Below are 19830 nucleotides of genomic sequence, written 5' to 3'. Positions count from 1 at the left end.
CTAATGAATAAGGAGTGACCAAAGGCCTCAGATTTCTAGGAATGTGATACCTTCTTGTTTTCCAATAGATATCATAGGATATCCCCGGAAGATGTCTTTGTTTTGTGTTGAGGTCTGGGAATGTTTGATCTACCAGTCAACATCTCAGACAGATAAGAGATAATGCAATTACCCATGCAGGCCATGTTCCTAAGACGTCTGTGTATATATACCCTTGCCAGAATATTAAACCTGCTATTTGTCATCAGCAATTAGCCTCTCCGCAACTTCATTTCAACCTGGTGCCTCCCTCTGGCTGAATTCTCCCGACATATCGACATATCGGGGCTGGATCCCCGATAATTGCTGTCAAGTTGGAACTCACCCATAGCTGAGGCTGTGGGTGAGTTCTCAGATGCCAGGGGAGAATACCTATATCTCTCCTGCGGAGCTGCTAGTGGATTTGAACCCCCAGAGAGGAGCTACCATGGTTAGCAGTGCAACTCCCTATGGATTATGCCAACTTTTTTTTAATAGCATTTACATACTATTGCATTGAAAGACAAACAGTACATTCAATTTTCCTTACTAAGATGACAATTTCTAACAGCAAATTGCCTCGTATAATGTGAAAACTGTACTCACAGAATGAACTACGGCAGAACAGGGTAGTCGCTGAGGTGACAAGACTGGTGACGGGGTAGGTAAGCCATAGCCAGAACGTGGAGTTGCCCAAGATGCTAAAAGGTAAGACATGGAGAACATCATTCATATCTCATATGGCTTAAGCAATAAGCAGAGAGTTAAATGAAGAGCTTATATTCATGCTTTCAAAGACAATTTTCATACTAACCGTACCAGAAACAGTATGGCAAGGTGTGTCAGGAACTCCATTGGGATTGTTCTTTGAAGCCAAGTTATCCAGCAGTGACATTTGCGTCTGCACGTGCTCACAGAGGGCTTGGTATATTATGGGCGAATACAAGCGGTAATGATCTTCTAAGGACTGATCCTGTGCTGTGTCTGATGAGTCTCTTTCACTTCTAGCAGAAGCTTCAGTAAGTATGTGTTTCTTATTATCTAAAGATACTAATATGGAAGAAGGAAAAAAGTTATTGACATAATGATTCTTAAAAACACTGTCTGAACAAGATGTTACAGACAGAAAGGATTTTCAGAAGCAGCCCAATTCATTATGATATACTTCATGGAATGCCTTTACAACTATTACCCTAAAGAACATCACTTTAAATCCTTTTTCTCAAATTATGTAGGCAATAAATTGTTTCTCCCATCAAAAAGTATCAATATTAATTGATTTTTAAAATAGTGGACCATTTATCAACAACCTGCGTTATGCGGATGACACAACCCTGCTTGCTGAAACTGAAGTGGAACGCGCCTGGTGCAGTGTCAAGGACTGCAGCCTACAATATGGATTGAGGCTCAATGTCAAGAAGACAAAGATTCTCACCACTGGACCAATTGGCAGCATCAGGATGGGTGGTGAAGAGATTGAGATTGTACACAGCTTTTAGTTTGCTTGGCTCCATAGTCAACAGTCTTGGCACCAGCAGTCAGGAAATTAAAAGGCGCAATTGCCATGGGAAAGTCTGCTGTTAGGGACCTTTCCAAATTACTGAAGAGCAATGGTGTCTCTCTGGAGACTAAGGTGTGTCTGATACAGGCTATGGTCTTCGCAATCACTTGTTATGCATCAGAGAGTTGGACAATGACCAAGGAGGATAGAAGGAGAATTGATGCCTTTGAGCTGTGGTGCTGGAGAAGAAGAGTATTGAGAATACCATGGACTGCTAGGAAAACAAACAGATTTGTCCTGGAAAGGGTTAAACCGGGTGGCTCCTTGGAGGCAAGGATTCTGAGGCTCCGTCTAACATACTTTGGACATGTTGTGAGGAGAGACCGGTTCTTAGAGAGGGACATCATGCTTGGGAGGGTGGAGGGACAGCGCAGAAGAAGAAGGCCCTCCATGAGGTGGAATGATTCAGTGACTGGGATAATTGGGATGGGAGCATCAGAGACAGTGCGATTGGCACAGGACAGAGCACAGTTTAGGGCTGTTGTACATAGGATCGCTATGAGTCGCAAGCGACTCGACGGCACATAACAACAAAAATCTCCATTAAATACTATTTTCCAATTTCTTCTCAATTACATTCAGAAAACAAAGTGCTCTTGAGGGTGCTACACTCTATCTAAAGGCCAACACAAATCCTTCACATTGCCTCTGGCCCAGTTCATGTGCCCAGAGAAAAATGGAACAGGGAAAAGGAAATAGTACAGCAACTGTGACGCTGCAAAGAAAAACCAAAGCTTAGAGATCACAAAGAAAGGACAACTACACAGTGGGCCTTCAAATCCTACCTTTCCAACTATCTCCCCAAGACCACAAACTCAAATATTTTATTCTACCCAGGCAAACTTAGTCACCTAACAGGACTTTCTCAGCTTTCTATAACATTGTTCATGCTAACCCATCCTTCCCAATTCAATTTTACCCACTCATGAAGCTCAGCATTGGGCCTAACTCTTCCATGAAGCTTTTTAATTATTCCAGTTCAGTGACTGCTCAACCCAAGAGCACACTGTGTCTGCACACACCATGTTCCACCTACATATAGTCATATATATCTATATGACTAAAATCATTTCAATCTCTTGTCCTTCTGACCCAGATATAAGCTTCTTTAGGTGGGGCGGGCTATACCTTATACTTCATTATTTTATCTTATAGGGCCTGGTAATAGTTTATGTACAAAGTAGAAATCTGGTATTGAGAAGGTAATAAATGAAAACATTCAATAGCATGCCTCTATAGGTTAGTGCAAAAACTAGAACTGTATTTCCCAAGTAACAGTCCAAAAAGCTCTGATGGCCTAGTCATAAAAAGTTGTGGGGCTAACAGAAAGGACATGCCTCTCTGGCAATTTGAATTGACCAGCAGCCCCAGGGGAGAAAGATGGGCAAACTCCTTCTGCCAACGTATGGTCCCAAGGCAGGGTCTGCCATAAGCTGATTCCAATGCAATAGCAATAAGAGCAAGAAAATAACATTCCCATCTGAAATGTTTTTAAAATACTATTAACAACAATCAATATTCTGACTGTAGGTTATCAGGGCATAAAATAAATTCAGAAAAAGCTTTTCTGGTAGTATCTACCAAAATTTAATATATACATATTTATCTTACATACAGCAATTCTACTCTTCAGTATATACATAAAAGAAACAAAAGCTTACATCTTCTGAAAGATGTATAGAAGAATGTTTACATTAGTAGATGCCAAAAATGGAAAACTCCAAAGCAGCCATCAATAGAAGAAATGGTAATCAATTGTAGTCTAGGGTAGTGCTGAGTTGGAACAAACTTAAGGGCTGTAGGTTTGGTTTAATATCAAGTGCTTGTTTTAAGAAATAATCAGATAAAATAATAAAGCATTTAGATCAATGTCTAGCATACAGTAAAAATTTGGTAAATTTTTTATCTATTACCAAATGGCTATAAAGTCTTTAGATAAATATTTTTAAATTTATAAATCTTCCCAGATTATGTTAATAAGTCCCTGATATCTCTCCATATATCCCTTCTAAACATGTTACTAAGAGAAAATCCATTAAATTATTTGTCATTATCTGAACAGATAAGATATACTAAAAATAGCTAAGGAAATGTCTACAGAAATATGCTGGTTCTCATTAGAAACACAAGTGTACAATAAACTAAATGAAAAAGAATCTTCTAAAATAATTCATTTTGAAGGTGAAATCAGTTAACCATGACCACTGAATCAGATTTCAGGTCTGCAAGTGTACACATCACACCAGCTCTGCATGGTGCCTCTGCTGACAACTTTCAGTTCGCTCTTGCTCTTGGATTGCATCTCGCTTTTGAAAACAAAAAATGTCTTGTCTGAAGAATTCTCAGATTTCACACTCACATTCCTGTAATTGGCTTTCACTTTCTTTTCAAGGGTGTTTTATATAACTTCTTATAAATCTAAGCTATGTTATACTCCTCTTACCTTCAAATATCATCATCCAACATAAATTTATCAGTGAAAAATATCTTAAAAAAAATCAAAGCTCCTACTTATTAATTCAGTCCATATAAAACTATACTTAAGTCTGATATCATTAAGTTGATAAAATGACACATTTATTATTGAAACTACATAGTGTTAAACAAAACAAAGTGACAACAATAAAAAGAACTCATTACTACACAAACACAATTGTATTTTTTTTCTTGCTCTTGTTTCATTATACCAAAGCATGTTCCATGAAAATGCAGATGGTGGCAGATGATAAATTTATTCATAAACCACCAGAACTCTTTATTCAGTTAAAAAAAAAATCTCTAGTTTTTACATGCTACCTGAGGTACAAGCACTAAATGTTGCTCCACTATCAGGTAAGAAAACATCTTCCACCCAAATAGAGAACAAACCTCCAATGTAGACAGAAGCCATGGATTGTAATTATAGTCTGAAACATGTGAAAGAAAACCTAACTCTGATAGGGGTAATCAATGCAAAGATTCTATTTGTGATGATTTAATTCTCCCCGGTGAGGGAAGAAATTATTTGTTACTAAAAGAGGTCACATACTCAATGTAATCAACAAACCTAATTTTAGAAGGAAAACAAAAAATGCTTCCTTAAATGTCAGAAGTGCTTCCAAATAAGTTCAGTGCATTTCTAGAATTATCTGCTTTCTTACTGTCTTTTTCTTAATTTTGTTTTTCTATTTCTTTTTCTTTTTCCCTTCACCCTGCAGTGCCACCCATCAGCCTGATTTCTTTTTTATTTTTCTTATTTTAAATTGATTTTAATGAAAGTTTACCAAGACTTTGGATTTCCTTTCATTCATTGTTGCACTTTTCTCCCTGTCCACCCCCAATTCGCTTTTCTTTTTGAAAAGAAAAAACTCTTTCATTGTTATTCAATCCCTCCCTCCAAGTCCACTATCTAACCTCCATTCTGAACTCCTGTCATAGCAATAATATCTAATCATATATCCCTTTTAATCAGTTCTCGCTCATCCGTTTCAATGCAGTATACATTATTTATCCCATCTTTCTCAGTCTCCCCCCAACCCCTATGTCAGTCCTCTTTTATAACACTGGCATTATGCCATATTTGGTTTTTTGTGACTGAGATATTTCACTCAGCATAATGTTCTCCAGAGTCACCCATTTTGTGTAATATTTCATGAGTTCCTTGTTTTCATTGGTACATTGCATTGATTCCATAGGACATACTCCAGAGGAGAGTTAACACCAAATAGCAAGATAATGTAAGTTAAAACTGAAGTGATACACAGATACTTTAAATATTATCTACTTTTAAATTTTCTAATCTAAAATAAGAGTATCTAATCGAAAATATTTTTAGATTATCCACTTCCTAAACAACATGCCTCCAGAAGCTCTATGAACTTTGATAAATGTCAGTAGTTGTAGAGGGGATGCAGGCCTTTTGTTCATAGGGTCACAATGAGTTGTGCTCGAATCAAGGCAATCAACATCAACAATCTCTTTGGGCACGTTGCAAGGAGGGACCAGTCCTTAGAGAGGGACATGATGCTTAGGAGAGTGGAGGGACAGCACAGGAGAGGAAGACCCTCGATGAGATGAATTGACACAGTGACTGGGGTAATGGGTGCGAGTGTGTCAGAGACAGTAAGGTTGGCTCAGGATAGGGCAGGGTCACTATGAGTTGCAGGGGACTTGAAGGCACATAACAATACAATCTAAGATAAGAGATTCCTCAGGGTAATAAGAAAAACAGAACAAGTGTTGAGCTTGGGTTTGTGAACTCGAACACTGGAGTAACAGGAAAAACATTACAGTGCTAAAGAATTTGTTATACTAATAAGGACAGAACAATGAAACCAAAGAGAAGAGAAATTCGACTGCTTATAAATAAGCAAAGAGAAGTAAATAAAACAATGAAAATTACTGTCACCCTACAGGAGACAGTGCTATGGGAATTAGGGCCAATCTTCTGGTGAACAAAGTCTGGGAGGGAAAGAGAGACTACTGTGCCCTGATCACAGGCAAGAACTGCTGACCTAACTCTAATCTGAAAGAGTAGTTAATTCTAGGAATCCAAAACACCAGATATTTTCCATCTGCTCCACCAAATCCATCCTCTACCATTTCCACCCTGTTCTCCCTGGGATGCTGATGTGCATGGATTTCACTGTTAAAAGAGAGAGTCCTTTATGGGTTTCTCCTGCTTTCTCGAGACTTGCTGGGTCTGCTAAGAAAGCACGCAATCTTGAGGGAAGTGGTAATGTTTCCCTTGAAGACAAAAAACAGGTTTGTTTATCACTTGCCATAAGGGGGGGGGGGGAATCACACATGTAAGAGAGTAATACTAAAGGATAAAGAAAAAATGAGTTCCTAAAACATCTTAAAACCTACGTGGACTTGAAGAACATTATGCTAGAGCTAAACGTTCTCACTTTTATGAAATGACATGAAGAAAAACATACACAGAAACTATATTCATCAGCGGTTATCAAGGAGGAGTGGGGAGAAGGGTGGGGTCCATTCTCTATATAAGAGACGCTAGTCATATCTGATGACATCTTTTGTTTGGCAGAGCAACTCCTTACCACTAAGACACCAGATTTCCCTGCAAAGAACACAGAGTAAGAGAATCAAAAGGGAGGAGCATGCTCAACATTTCTTAAGTTGAAAGATGTGAGTTTGAAGTTTTCTCTTACAAAACCCAGGCACAGCTTCTTCCCCCCACCCCTCTATCTCATAGGGAAAGTGGCAGGAAGCAAAGTAACTATTCAGAGATTTGGAGTTAAATAGAGAAACAGAAGCATATGCACTCATACATCTGATCAGTTAATACAGTATTAGAGGGAAAGACAATGGCATAATCCTGATAATTCAGCAAAGCCCCCAAGATTCTAGATTATATTTAAGTTAATGAGGAAAAAACCCTGCTTACCGGTTTCTTTCCAGACAGCAGAAGGAACAGTATGTTTTTCAGGTCTTCTCTTTCTGGATCTGGATCTTTTGTCTTCTAAAGGTCTGGAGTTAAATTTATATCTACTTTCTAAACATGTTGCTTCTGAACCTGTTTACAATTAAAACAAAAATTCATTAAAATTTAAAGGTCTGCTTAATTTAAAAAAGGTCACCAGAAAAGAAACATTAAAAAAAAAATAAAACCTGAATCTTCATTTCTCAAAATGTCCCGCAGTAAAGAAGCACAACCATCTAGCCCCTGCTTGGTTTCAACCTGTAGAGACAAACATGTGGAAAACATTTGTATAGAAAATTGTTCTGCAGGAAAACAAACAAATTACATGGCTTTGAAATGTCCTTATTTAGAAGCAATTAATTCCTGACAGAAACATGTTCTAAAGCAACAAGCCCTCATAGTTCCTTGCTGTTGTCAGGTGACATCAAGTCGGCGTGGATGCCTAACTCCACGCACAACAGGATCAGACAGCTGTGTTCTGTAGGAATACTATTAGCTAATTGTCTTTCTTGTCTGTCTTAGTCTAAACTTTTGTTATTTCTTTGGCATCACAGCAACATGTAAGCTATCCTGATAGAAAGGTGGAGGAAGTGATCCTTGAACAACAAAGGCGTTAGGGGAACTAACATCTTGTGTAGTTGAAAATCTGTATAAATTCTACATAAAAATAACTTTGACTCTCTCAAAACTTAACTACTAACAGTCTACCACTGACTAGAAGCCTTATTGCTAACATAAGCTGATTAGCACATAATTTGTACACTTATGTATTATATATTGTTTTCACATAAAAATGGAATTTTCTATGAGATTAAAAGGTATTTCAGTGAAACATAATGTACATGAATGATACATAATGTATATTAATTTTGTATGCAAACCAATATAAAATAAAAACAAACTGGAAAAAACAAAAGAAATTAAAATACTTTTTTTTAAGTGCAAGTATTTTTGTGCTTGCTGGCTTAGCTGCAGCAATGGCTTCATAAATTCCCTTTTCTTTTTTTAATTAATTATCCTTACATGACATTCGTTGTTGTTGTTGATTGCCATCGAGTCAAGCACGACTCATAGCGAGCCTATGAGCAAAAGGCCCTTTTCTTTTTTCATTAATGATCCTTACACTACATATGTTGTTGCTATTGATTGCCATTGAGTTGAGCACAATTCATAGCGATCGTATGAACAAATGGCCTGAAGCCTTTCTATAACTAACATTTATCAAAGTTCATAGTTTCCAGAGGCATTTATCTTCAAATGGCAGGCAGCTACAGACCTTAATCCATAATCCATATCAAACAATTTAACTTCTTTTAATGTCACAACTTTTCTTTACTTCTTCAGGGGTGTCACTTTTAGCATCATCAGTGGCACATCAGATAGGTCTCATGAAGCAGTTCCAGGCTTACAGTATTGCACTAACCATAATGAAAAGAGCTGGAACTGTTAAGAATTACTCAAGAGACACTGCTCAGGTGTTGATGTTCAAAAGCAAACTGATGGCTTAGTATGTATGCACGCAGCTCTGGCTTGTGCTGTTCAAGGGCCACCTGTAGTTGCACAGAAGGCAAGAAGCCAACCACTATCAACTACCCCCATCCTAAACCAGTTAACTCTTGACCTGTATATTTTGTTTCCACCTCTTAGATTTTACCTGAAGACTAATTAAAAGTTTCTATTGTATTTATTAAGCTTAATCTTACCTTATTTTCCAAATCAGAGGGGATGGAAGAACCAGAATCGGTATTAGAATGTGATACTTTTCTGACAGGGATCCTAGAAAATAAATTTATTGATATCCTTACACATATTGAAAAAAAATTATTTTGGCCCAAAAGATACTAATATTTTCTTTGCAGCAAAGGCTGGATAAGAACAGATTCATATAAAGATTATAAAAACCATTTAACCCCAAAATGATTTACATGCAGAGATGTGACAGATTCTTGTCCAAAGCTGGAAAGGCAGAGGCAAAGGTGTAAAAGTAGTTTCTGGGATGGGTAAAATGTAGTCCAGCCCAAAGACCTAGGAAATTTCCAGAGATTATCTTACATAGTAAATGTTTTTATAAGTATTTACCCTTTCTTTGCATTTGACAATTTAGTAGGTCCATTGTGTCTTCCTGAAGACAATACCTAAGACACAAGCATATTATAGTTAATATACAAAGATCTGTATTTTCAACAAGCTGTCTTCACAAAATGTTCATCACTTATTAACATAATGTTGTGGCTGTTTTTCTCTCTCACTGCTGTGGGGGCCAGAACTGAGGCACAGCTGACCCTCCAGCAGGTTTTCAGAGGCTGTAAATCACATGGGAGGAGCCTGCTCATCTTTCTCAACCTACACAGCAGCTGCCTTTAGGCCGGCAGTGTGGCCCTCTCCCCACCAAGTCCTCCGAGCTCTTTGTCTTCTTGTCGTCAGGTGCTTTCAAGTTAGAACCAATTCGTATAAGACCAAATTACTGCCAAAGTCCACAGCGTCTTCAGTTATTGTTATGCTTGAGCCCAATGTTGCAGTCGCTGCAGTGAACTCCAAATATTTCATAATAATTTAACTCTTACAATAAATTACTTCTTTCATGTGACATATCAAATGAGCAAATGATTTGTTTTGTTCCTCATCTACCGAGCTGAAAAAATACTGATGTATTACTTTGAAATCAGAAGTAACTAATAATAGTCAATTTGGATTATTATATTCAATCCTTAAACAGTTTCTACATTCCCTATATTCTTCAAAACACGCATTTACTCAATGCATAGGCAAAGTTTATAACTCTTATTCCATTTTAGGATGTCTGACAAGATTAGTACATGCAAACAATTCCACTTTCCCCCCCCTCTCATTCTTTCAATCTTGGTATAAAGTCATGTAGCAATTAAAAAAAAATCTCCATTTTAAAGGCACTATACATGGTCTAAATATCATGTAGGGGGAAAAATGTGCTTTCATATGCATTCATTTTTTCCCCTTGGGAATTATTCAATGTGGTTGTTTCTGGGGAAGAAAACTTGAGTCCCAGGATGAAGCATATGGTTTAAGCACTTAGCTTCTAACTGAAAGGCTGGAGATTCAAATCTGTAAGAGGTACATCAGAAGAGAGGCCTGGTGATCAACTTTCAAAAGTCTTGAAAAGACTCTGGAAGGGCAGTTCTACTCCAGTACACTTGGAGTCTCTTTAAATAGGAATGCTATACTGCAACGTGTGGGGACAGCAGAGTAAGAAGGGAGATTTTTTTTCCCCAGGACATCTTCTCTAATAATCTGAGACCAGATCAATCTATTTCTATTCAGAATACAATTTTAAGATGTGACTTAAAGTTCCCATTTTGCTCTTCATGTTTGAATCTCCAGATATAACCACTTAGAAGTTTGCATTATAATTTTTATTGATATGTTTATATATTTCATCTCGGCTCCATGGTCAACACTCTTGGCACCAGCAGCCAGGAAATAAAAAAAAGTATTGCGATGGGAAAGTCTGCTGTTAGGGACCTCTCTAAAGTACTCAAGAGCAACGGTGTCTCTCTGGAGACTAAGGTGCATCTGATACAGGCCATGGTCTTTGCAATCACTTGTTATGCATCAGAGAGTTGGACAATGACTAGGGATGATAGGAGAATTGATGCCGTTGAGCTGTGGTGCTGGAGAAGAGTATTGAGGGTACCATGGACTGCTAGGAAAACAAACAGATTCATCCTGGAGAGGGTTAAACCAGGCTACTCCTTGGAGGCAAGGATTCTGAGGCTTCGCCTGACATACTTTGGACATGTTGTAAGGAGAGACAGGTCCTTGGAGAGGGTCATCATGCTTGGGAAGGTGGAGGGACAGCACAGGAGGGGAAGACCCTCTATGAGGTGGATTGATTCCATGACTGGGGTAATCAGGATGGGTGTGTCAGAGGTAGTGCAATTGGCACAGGATAGAGCAGGGTTTAGGGCTGTTGTACATAGGGTCGCTATGAGTCACAAATGACACGACGGCACATAACAACAACAAAGTTTGGAGCAGTAACTACTAAACTTTCTGGAATAGATCCAATTCTTACTTGAATACATGAAATGCACTTTTTCCTAAAATGCTACTAAGAATTAAAAAAAAAAATTAGATAGTTACATTTCTCCTTAATTTGGAATATGAGAATGTCATAAAATCCACAACAAAAACCAACAACATAAGAATTAAGACCACATGTAATTAGCTTTACTTGCCTCAGCATCACACGAAGGTCTCTCCCTTTGGTATGGTAGATCTACGTTTGTAATAAAATAAAACGCCAAACTACTGCTACTGCTATACCCTGAACCAAGTCCAAAACCAATTAAAATTATTATATTTAAAATTAACAGAAGAGAGGAGAAAAATAGTACAGAGAAGACCTGGATACTCTATACTCAAATTCTTCAATTGCTGACATTTTGCATTTGCCCTTTTTTCTGTCAAAATACAGAAATGCAGTATTTTTTAAAATGTGAACCATTTCAGCATAAATTTTAGACACAAAGCCTATACTCCTGAAATTTCTTGGGACTTCTCTTAAATCATCACCAAATAAGTATAAAAATTAGGAAATCAACACTGGCACCATATCATAATCTGATCTACAAACATTATCCAACCCAGAATTATATGTTAAATGCCATCAAATCAACTACAACTCATAGCAACCCTATGAACAAAGGATCTTTATTATTTTTAACTGAGATTCTAATGAAAGATTATAGAAACCTGGATTTCCATTCATTTTTGCACATTTTCCTCCCTGCCCACTCCTCCCCTCCATTTCACTTTTCTCTTTGAAAAGAAAAACAAAATTCTTTTGTTATATAATCCACCACCACCCCCAGTCCACTTTACTATGCAGCTCTTATTCTGGACTCTTGTCATGCAAATAATACTTAATTATATATCCCTTTTAGACAGTTCTCTCCATCATCTGTTTCAATTCAGTGTACATTATTTATCCCCTTTCTTCTTGGTTTCCCCCTAAACCCAATGTCAGTCTTGTTTTATAACAGTGGCACCATGCAGTATTTGTCCTTTTATGACTGAGATATTTCACTCAGCATAATGTCCTCCAGGACATTATATAATATTTCATGAGTTCCTTGTTTATCAGGGCTGCATAGTATTCAATTGTGTTACTATATCACAGCTTCTCTATCCATTTATTTGTTGATGGGCACTTGGGTTGTTTCCAACTCTTTGCTATTGTGAACAAAGCAATAATTTAATATAGGTGTGCATTGAACAAAAGATCTGAACCTTTCCCTATCTTGCACCATCCTCACAATTTCTGTGATGCTCAAGCCCACTGTGGTAGTCACTGTGTCAATTTATCTCATGGAGGTTTTTTCCTCTTGCTGACCCTCTCTAGCTTTTGCAGCATGATGAATGTCTCCAAGCATGACGTATTTCTCTTTGTTGTTGTTATGTGTGGTGGAGTTAACTATGACTCATAGTGACCCTATGAACAATAGCTCTGAACTCTGCCCTTTCCTGAACCAATCTCACTATCTCCAATATACCATTACCAAAGTCATTATGTCAATACATTTCAACAATGGTCTTCCTATCCTATGCTGACCCTTCACCCTTCCAAGTATGATGTCCTTCTCCAAAGACTGATCCCTCCTGACTACATGCTCAAAGTACGTGAGAAAGACCCTCTTCAGGACAGACCTCTTTGTTCTCTTGGCAGTCCACAGTATGTTCAATACTTTTCTCCAGCACAACTCAAAGGCATCAATTCTTCTTCTGTCACCCCTAGTAAGCATCCAGCTCTCTGATGCATAGCAAGTAATTGTGAAGACCATGGCCTGGACCAGATGCACCTTAATCTCCAGACTGACATCCTTCCTCATCAGCATTCTGGAGATGTCTTGACAGCAAATGTTCCTAAAGTAATTCGTCTTTTGATTTCCTGACTACTAGTCCCAAGAGTATTGAGTGTGGAGCGTAAAGCAAGCCAAAATTCTTAAACTCAATCCCTTCTCTGTCTATCATAATGCTGCCAGTTGTCCTGGTGGCAAGAATCTTTATTTTCTTGATGGTGAGGTGCAATACATATTAAAGATTGCAGTCTTTGACCTACTGCAACAAATGCTTCAGGTCCTCTTCAGTTTCAGCAAGCAAGGTTGTATCATCTGCATAACCCAGGTTGTTAATGAGTCTTCCTCCAATCCTGAAGCGGTATTCCTCCTCATAAAATCTAGCCTCCTCAAGATCTGTTTTGCATATAGATTGAAATGTATGGGAAAGGATATATCCCTGAGACACTCCTTCCTTTATTTTAAACCACTCAGTGTTTAATTCTTTAGTGTCCTTTAAACTGGAGCATTTCTTAAGGCTGTCATTATCTTCTATAACTGACATATATGAAGAATACAGTCCAACTAGGAGTACTGTCAGACTGCTTCTAAGAGAGAGCTTCATCTCACAAACTTTGGGCATTTCATTAGAAAGGCCCAGTTCTTGGAAAAGGACATCATACTCAGAAAAAGAGGGCTGGAAAAAACCCTCAATGAGATGGACTAATAAATCAATTCTAATGTTCCTTGGAGTCAAGGATTCTGAAGCTTCGTCTGACATACTTCGGGCTTGTTGCAAGAAGGGACTGTCCTTGGAGAGGGACATCATGTTTGGCAGAGTAGAGGAGTGGTGAAGGAGAGGAAGACAGTCAATGAGATGGATCAATTCTGTGAGTGGAGTGGTGGGAATGAGTACGTTTGAGATGGCTCAGTTGGCACAGGATAGAATGGCGTTTAGAGCTCTTGTACAAAGGGTCGCTATGAGTTGCAAGCGACTCGATGGCACATAACAACAACAACAGTGGGTTCAAGTGGAGCAGAACTGATGAGGATGACATGGGATAGGATAGGGTTCAGATCTGTCCTTTAAAGGCTTGCGAAGAATCACAATTAGAGTCATAGTCAATGGCACATATCAACAACAGTTGTTTTGAAGATTGTCCCTCTGAATACTTATATTTATTTGGTATTTCTTTATGATTAGATTCAGGTTATCCATTTTTTGCAATATTATCACAAAATGGATGTTGCGTCTTTCTCAAATAATCACAATGTTGTAATTGGTAGATGGCATTGAGTGTGCTATGACTCACAGTGGCCCTACTAACAACAGCTCAAAACTGTGCCCTACGCTATGTGCCAGCCTTTTATTTCCACTGTGCTTAAACTCATTATTGCAGTCACTGTGTCAGTGCATTTTGTGGAGGGTCTTCCTCGCTTTGAATGACCCTCTACTTTTCCCAGCATGATGTCTTCTTCCAAGGACTGGCATCTCCTGAGAATGCGCTCAAAGTCTATGAGGTGAAGTTTCACCACCCTTGTCTCTAAGGAGCACCCTAGTTGCATTTCCTCCAAGACAGATTTGTTTGTTCTTTTGGCAGTCCATGAGATATTTAGTACTCTTGCCAATACAATTAAAAAGCATCTATTACTTTTTTTTGGTCTTTCTTATTTATTCAAGGCATTCCTTTGGCATTTCTTATTCATTGTCCATCTTTCACATACACATGAAGCAACTGATACTCTTTTTATATCAACCAACAATTAAATTTCAGTTACTGGTGATCTAAACATTAAGATGCTATTTATCACATTTTCCACTAAAGTTATTTTTCCCTTTGTAATTACCTATTTTGTAGAAAGACAATTTGAGACTATATAGATATGCTATTTCTCATGAAACTTTCACCTTGAAGTTTTAATATTCATTGCTGATTTGTGTGCAAATCAGTTGTTTTCAAATAGCTCTTTTCTAAGGTTTTTAATTTCATGACAGTAGTTTTCTCCTTCTTTTATTAATTATTTAATATCAATGTGAATTCAATGATTCCTATTTTGGTAACTAAAATTATTTTTATCATTATTTGATAAAAAATGTGTCCCAGACTGGGTCACTGTGTCAATCCATTTTGTGGACTGATTCTTGTATCTCTTTAACATAGCCCTTTTACTTTCCAATTTTTTTCACTTTTTATAACCAAATGCTCCAGGCTTCTCTTGTAATTCCTTCTATTGTGAAAAAAAAAATCTTAAGCCATATCTTGGGAAAAAGTGCAAGGTTTGCATTGCTGACAAAAACAAATTACTTGACAAATGAAGACACGATAATTAGAACTAAGTAAATCTGTCAATAGAGGATTTGTCTGTGTGATGAATAAATGATTCATTCCTTGATATTCCCTAAAAATCCACTTAAAAGTAAGCAGACATTAGGTGCTGTGACCCCACAGAACAGATTAGAAACTCATAGTGACTCCAAGGCTTGAAATCTCTACAGAAGCAAAATACCTCACCTCCCTCCCAGACAGCTGCTGATAGTTTCCAACCGCTGATCTGTCAGCAGCTGAAAACTTTAACCACCATATCCTAATGGCTCCTTACAGGTGCAGAAGAGACACAGCAATCTAGTGGAAGAAGTGGTACTTTGGTGGCGTGGCGATTAAGGTATTCACCTGCTAACCAACTGAAAGGCGGCCAGTTTAAATCCACCAGCTGGTCCACAGGAGAAAGATGGAGGGTCTGATGCTATAAATATATGTAGCCTTGGAAATCCTGTGGGGTAGTTCTACTGTCTCCCATAGGATCACTATGAATTTGATTTGATTTCATATCAATTTTGGTCTCACACCAAAGCTTGCTATATGGTTAATTGTGTAACAGACTTGGCAACAGTGAGTTTGGCCTGGCTTTAGCAGAAATACTTGGCAACTTCTAGCCTGAAAAGTGGTTTAATAATGGTTAGTACAAAGTGCTAAAGACAAGGGATGACCAACCAACAAAGATGTGAGGGTGATAGGGAAGACATCTAGAGATACTACTTTACATGAAGGACAGAAGATAGAAATGGTGCTATCAGGGACAGAAGAGGACTAGAGAGAGTAAACAGTAGAATGTATAGAGGTATAAAAGCTATAGGGTCTGGCATATACAGGGCACTACAGGTCTACAAGGTGAAGATTACTGCATGCTCCTGGAATAGAGGCAGGAACAGGAAAGAAAAGCAAGCACCAGAATGATGGTTGTTCTGTCAGACCAGTGAACTGAGATTTTATCTTAGGGTCAGACCATCTTCTTAAAACACCCACTAAATTTGACTAGATGCTCCTGGGGTTCCCTTTCAGTCAAAAGAACTAATGGATATGTCTTGGAGAAGGTGTGCTCCTTGGACATACTTTGAACATGTTGCTAGAAAAACTATTTCCTGGAAAGGGGCATCATGCTTGGTAAGGTGGAGGAGGGTCAGTGAAAGAGATGGACTGACACAGTGACAGCAAAGATAATGAGAATGGCACAGGTTAGGACATCCTATTGTTCATGGGGTCAATGTGAATCATAGTCAACAGCACCTAATAACAACCAAATATAAACGAAATCAACTTTGAATCATGAGCTCTCTTACACAATTAAACATTCAGGCAGCTCTGGTATGAGACTAAAATTGACATGAGATCAAACGGTCAACATTTGTTCAAAAGCAAAGATGAGAAGGCAAAGAAGGAAAGTTAGATCAATTTTAAAAAAGGAACAGAATGGAAATATTGAGAATGGTAACCGACAGCACTGAAAAAACCTGCTGAAAAATTGTTAAACAGGAACCTAGTTAGCCGGGTAAACTTTCACCTAAAACAATTATTTTAAAGGGATGTCCCAGTGTTGAATATTGAGCAGGAAAACAATTATCATCAAACAAGGGTATGTTTGAGAGAAGTAAGGGCAGGATATCAATTGGAATCCACCCCCCCCTTACTACTAGTAAAATATCACCAAAATTACTGGCACTTTATTACTGGTATAAAAAAAAAAAGTGAATAAGGGGAATCCAGAAAACTTAACTGTGCTCATGTGAAACCTATACCTAGACCAAGAGGTTGCTATCTTAACAGAGCAAGGGAACTCTACATGGTTAAAAATTAAGAAAGGTGTGTGTCAGTGTTGAACGCTTTCTCTATACCAATTCAATCTGTATACTGAGCAAATCATTCGAGAAGCTGATCTCTATGAAGAAGATTGTGCTCTCAGGATCAGAGGAAGACTCATTAACAACCTGTGTTATGCAGATGACACCACCTTACTTGCTCAAAGTGAGGACTTGAAATGCTTGCTGTAGATCAAAGACTAAAGCTTTCAATATGGATTACATCTCAACATCAAGGAAACACAAATTCTCAGCACTGGCCCAATGGGCAACATTACGACAGATGAAGACCGAACTTGTCAACAATTTCATCCTACACAATCAACACCCTTCCTTGGTACTAGCAATCAGGAGACCAGGAGACATTGCACTGAGCAAGTTTGCTGTCAAGGTCTTTGCCAAATTATCAGTTTTAAGACTGAAGTGTGCCTGACTCAAGCCATGGTCTTTTCAATCATTTGCTATGCATCTGAAAGCTGATCTATAAATAAGGATGAGAGAAGAACTGATGTCTTTGAACTGTGGTGTTGGAGAAGAGTACTGAATATCCCAGGACTGTAGAACAAATAGTTGTCTTATTGAAAGTGCAGGCTGAGTGCTCCTTGGAGTCAAATTAGACAAAGCTTTGTCACACGTCCTTCGGAAATGTTGTTAGGAGAGGCTATTCCTTGGAGAATGATCATGCTTGGAAAGGTGGAAGGACGGCAAGGGAGGAAGACCCTTAACAAGAGGGACTGACAGAACTGCAGCAATGGGTTCAAGAATGTCAGAAATTACAAGGACGGCGTACAGGGCAGGGTTCAGATCTGTTGTTCATAGGGTCTCACGAGCGTACTCGACAGAGCCTAAGAACAAATGCCAGCAAAGCTGTGGCCACAGCATGAAGGCACAGCTAATAGCCACACTGGGATCTGATGAGAAAGTTCAGATGTGCATCTGACACAGCTTGGAGAACTATAACCACTTAAACAAAATATACATCCAAGGGCAGTGCGGCTGTGTCAAGGATAGTGATCCTTGGTGTCTCCGCCCCCTCACTTTTCCAAGCATGTTTAATATTGCCTCATCGTCTTTGTTTTTCTTTTTTCCCCCACAAGTGCAGTTCTCCATTTCTCCCGGTCCAAGAACCACCTGAGTCCCTCCACCCTCATCGTGGACGCCTCAAGTCCACACCCCTCACCTGGCCCGGCCGAGTTCCGGACCTGACCATCTCTCGCAGCAACAGAGAAGCCCACACCGACGGAATCCAAGGCACACGGTAATAAGAATTAACCGCCTTGGGCTCTCGGTCCCCCTTGGCCCGCCCCCTGAACTTCCGTTTCCGGGAAGGATCCCGCCGAACGCCGCGCCTCATTGTGGAGGGCCTTTCTTGACTGGTCCAGCTGCATCGGGCATGCGCAAAGGAATCCTCTGTTCCTGCGCGTCACACTCGGGCAAGTGGGACGGGGCGAGAGGAACGGAGAGGGCGGGGTTACTGACAGAGAAAGGCGGGGCTAGAAGCCAAGGTTCTGAGCTGGCCCCACCCTACTACTTAAGTATCCAATAACCACTGAGTCATTTGGTGGGTAGGTTTCTGACATCCTTCACCTGGAGAAAGCAGGGATTACACGAATTCCCAGGGCATTAGGAAGGAACTGTTGTGGGAAGCAAATAAATTTCAAAAGGAATTGGCAGTGTTCATTATCTGTTGACTTTTTTTCTGTTCTCCCTCTAAATCCCCCAGTGTTAATCCTATTTTATAACAGTAGTATTAAATAGTATTTATCCTTTTGTGACTGAGATATTTCACTCAGCAGAATGTCTTCCAGGCTCACTCATGTTGTATAGCATTTTACAAGTTCATTGTTTTTCAGTGTTGTGTAATATTCCATTATGTGAATGTACCATAGTTTTTCTATCCATTTGTTTGTTAATGGACACTTGGGCTGCTTTAGTCTGTTTGCTATTGTTAACAGCACAGCAATAAACACGGGTGTGCATACATCTGTTTGAGTCTCTGCTTTCTTCAGAGCACATTCCCAGTAGTAGTATTGGTGGGTCAAATGTTATTTCTATTTACAATGTTTTTAGAAAATACCAGGCTGCCTTTCATAGTGGCAGTACCATTTTACATCCCCACTAGCAATGAGTAAGAATTCCAATCTCTCCACAATCTTGCCAGCAATTGTTGTGATGACTGAAAGGAATGTATGATTAGGCATTATATACATGACAATTAACAATCTGCAATAAGAGGTAGATTACAAAGTGGACTTGGGGAGAGAAAAAGAAAGGGAAGGAGGAAAATGTGCAACAGCATGAGTGAATGAAAACCCAAACTTTGTGTAAATTTTCATTAAAATAACAAAAATAAAGAAAAAAGGAATTGTCACTCACCTCTTTAATTTTTTTAGATATATTATAATAGCATTTTATTTATCAGGAAACTGAAATACAAAAAATCATGTAACTGCCCTGAGGTTAGGAAGCTAGGTAGGGGTAAATACATATCATATCATATCCATTCTAAGTCCAATAATAATATAAGCTGATTGAAAAGCAAATGATAGGTTTCTGAATCAGAATCACAGTTAATCTTTGGGTAATGGAAATTGCCAATAATTGTAGTTTAAAAAGGAATTGGGATTTTATGCAGTCAGCTACTCACTCACCATTGACTATGATGTATCTATACAACGTATCTATACATTACACAAATTCCATATTCAGAGAGTTATGATGGCTTCAGGTTCCTGGGTTTTAGTTATATTTTAAAATAACTAATAAATAAATTAATTCATATAGAACTTTGACCCAACAGAGATCATTTAAAGATATCTTCATTCCAAGTTAAGCTGTCCTTTTTTGTCACATAGATCATGAAATATGACACAAAGCA

The 19830-nt window shown here is 38.6% G+C and overlaps 1 protein-coding gene across 1 annotated transcript in view; it reads right to left on the bottom strand.

Moving 5' to 3' along the window:
• CCDC14 (coiled-coil domain containing 14) overlaps positions 1–18306 on the bottom strand; it is a 46412-nt gene extending 28106 nt beyond the window's left edge. Inside the window, exons 1-6 of the mRNA XM_006884218.1 lie at positions 18133–18306; positions 9084–9139; positions 8708–8780; positions 7193–7262; positions 829–1068; positions 625–719 (exon numbers count right to left, since the gene is read on the bottom strand). Coding sequence (XP_006884280.1) covers positions 625–719; positions 829–1068; positions 7193–7262; positions 8708–8780; positions 9084–9139; positions 18133–18306 — 708 coding nt within the window. The remainder of the gene's footprint in view (positions 1–624; positions 720–828; positions 1069–7192; positions 7263–8707; positions 8781–9083; positions 9140–18132) is intronic.
• Positions 18307–19830: the final 1524 nt, after the last annotated feature.

This window comes from Elephantulus edwardii, unplaced genomic scaffold (genome assembly GCF_000299155.1).
Source record: "Elephantulus edwardii isolate Elephantulus edwardi_28Jun2011 unplaced genomic scaffold, EleEdw1.0 scaffold00032, whole genome shotgun sequence".
Lineage (NCBI taxonomy): Eukaryota > Metazoa > Chordata > Mammalia > Macroscelidea > Macroscelididae > Elephantulus > Elephantulus edwardii.
Note: the sequence above shows the minus strand (reverse complement) of the source record. Positions and strands in the feature narration are given on the sequence as shown.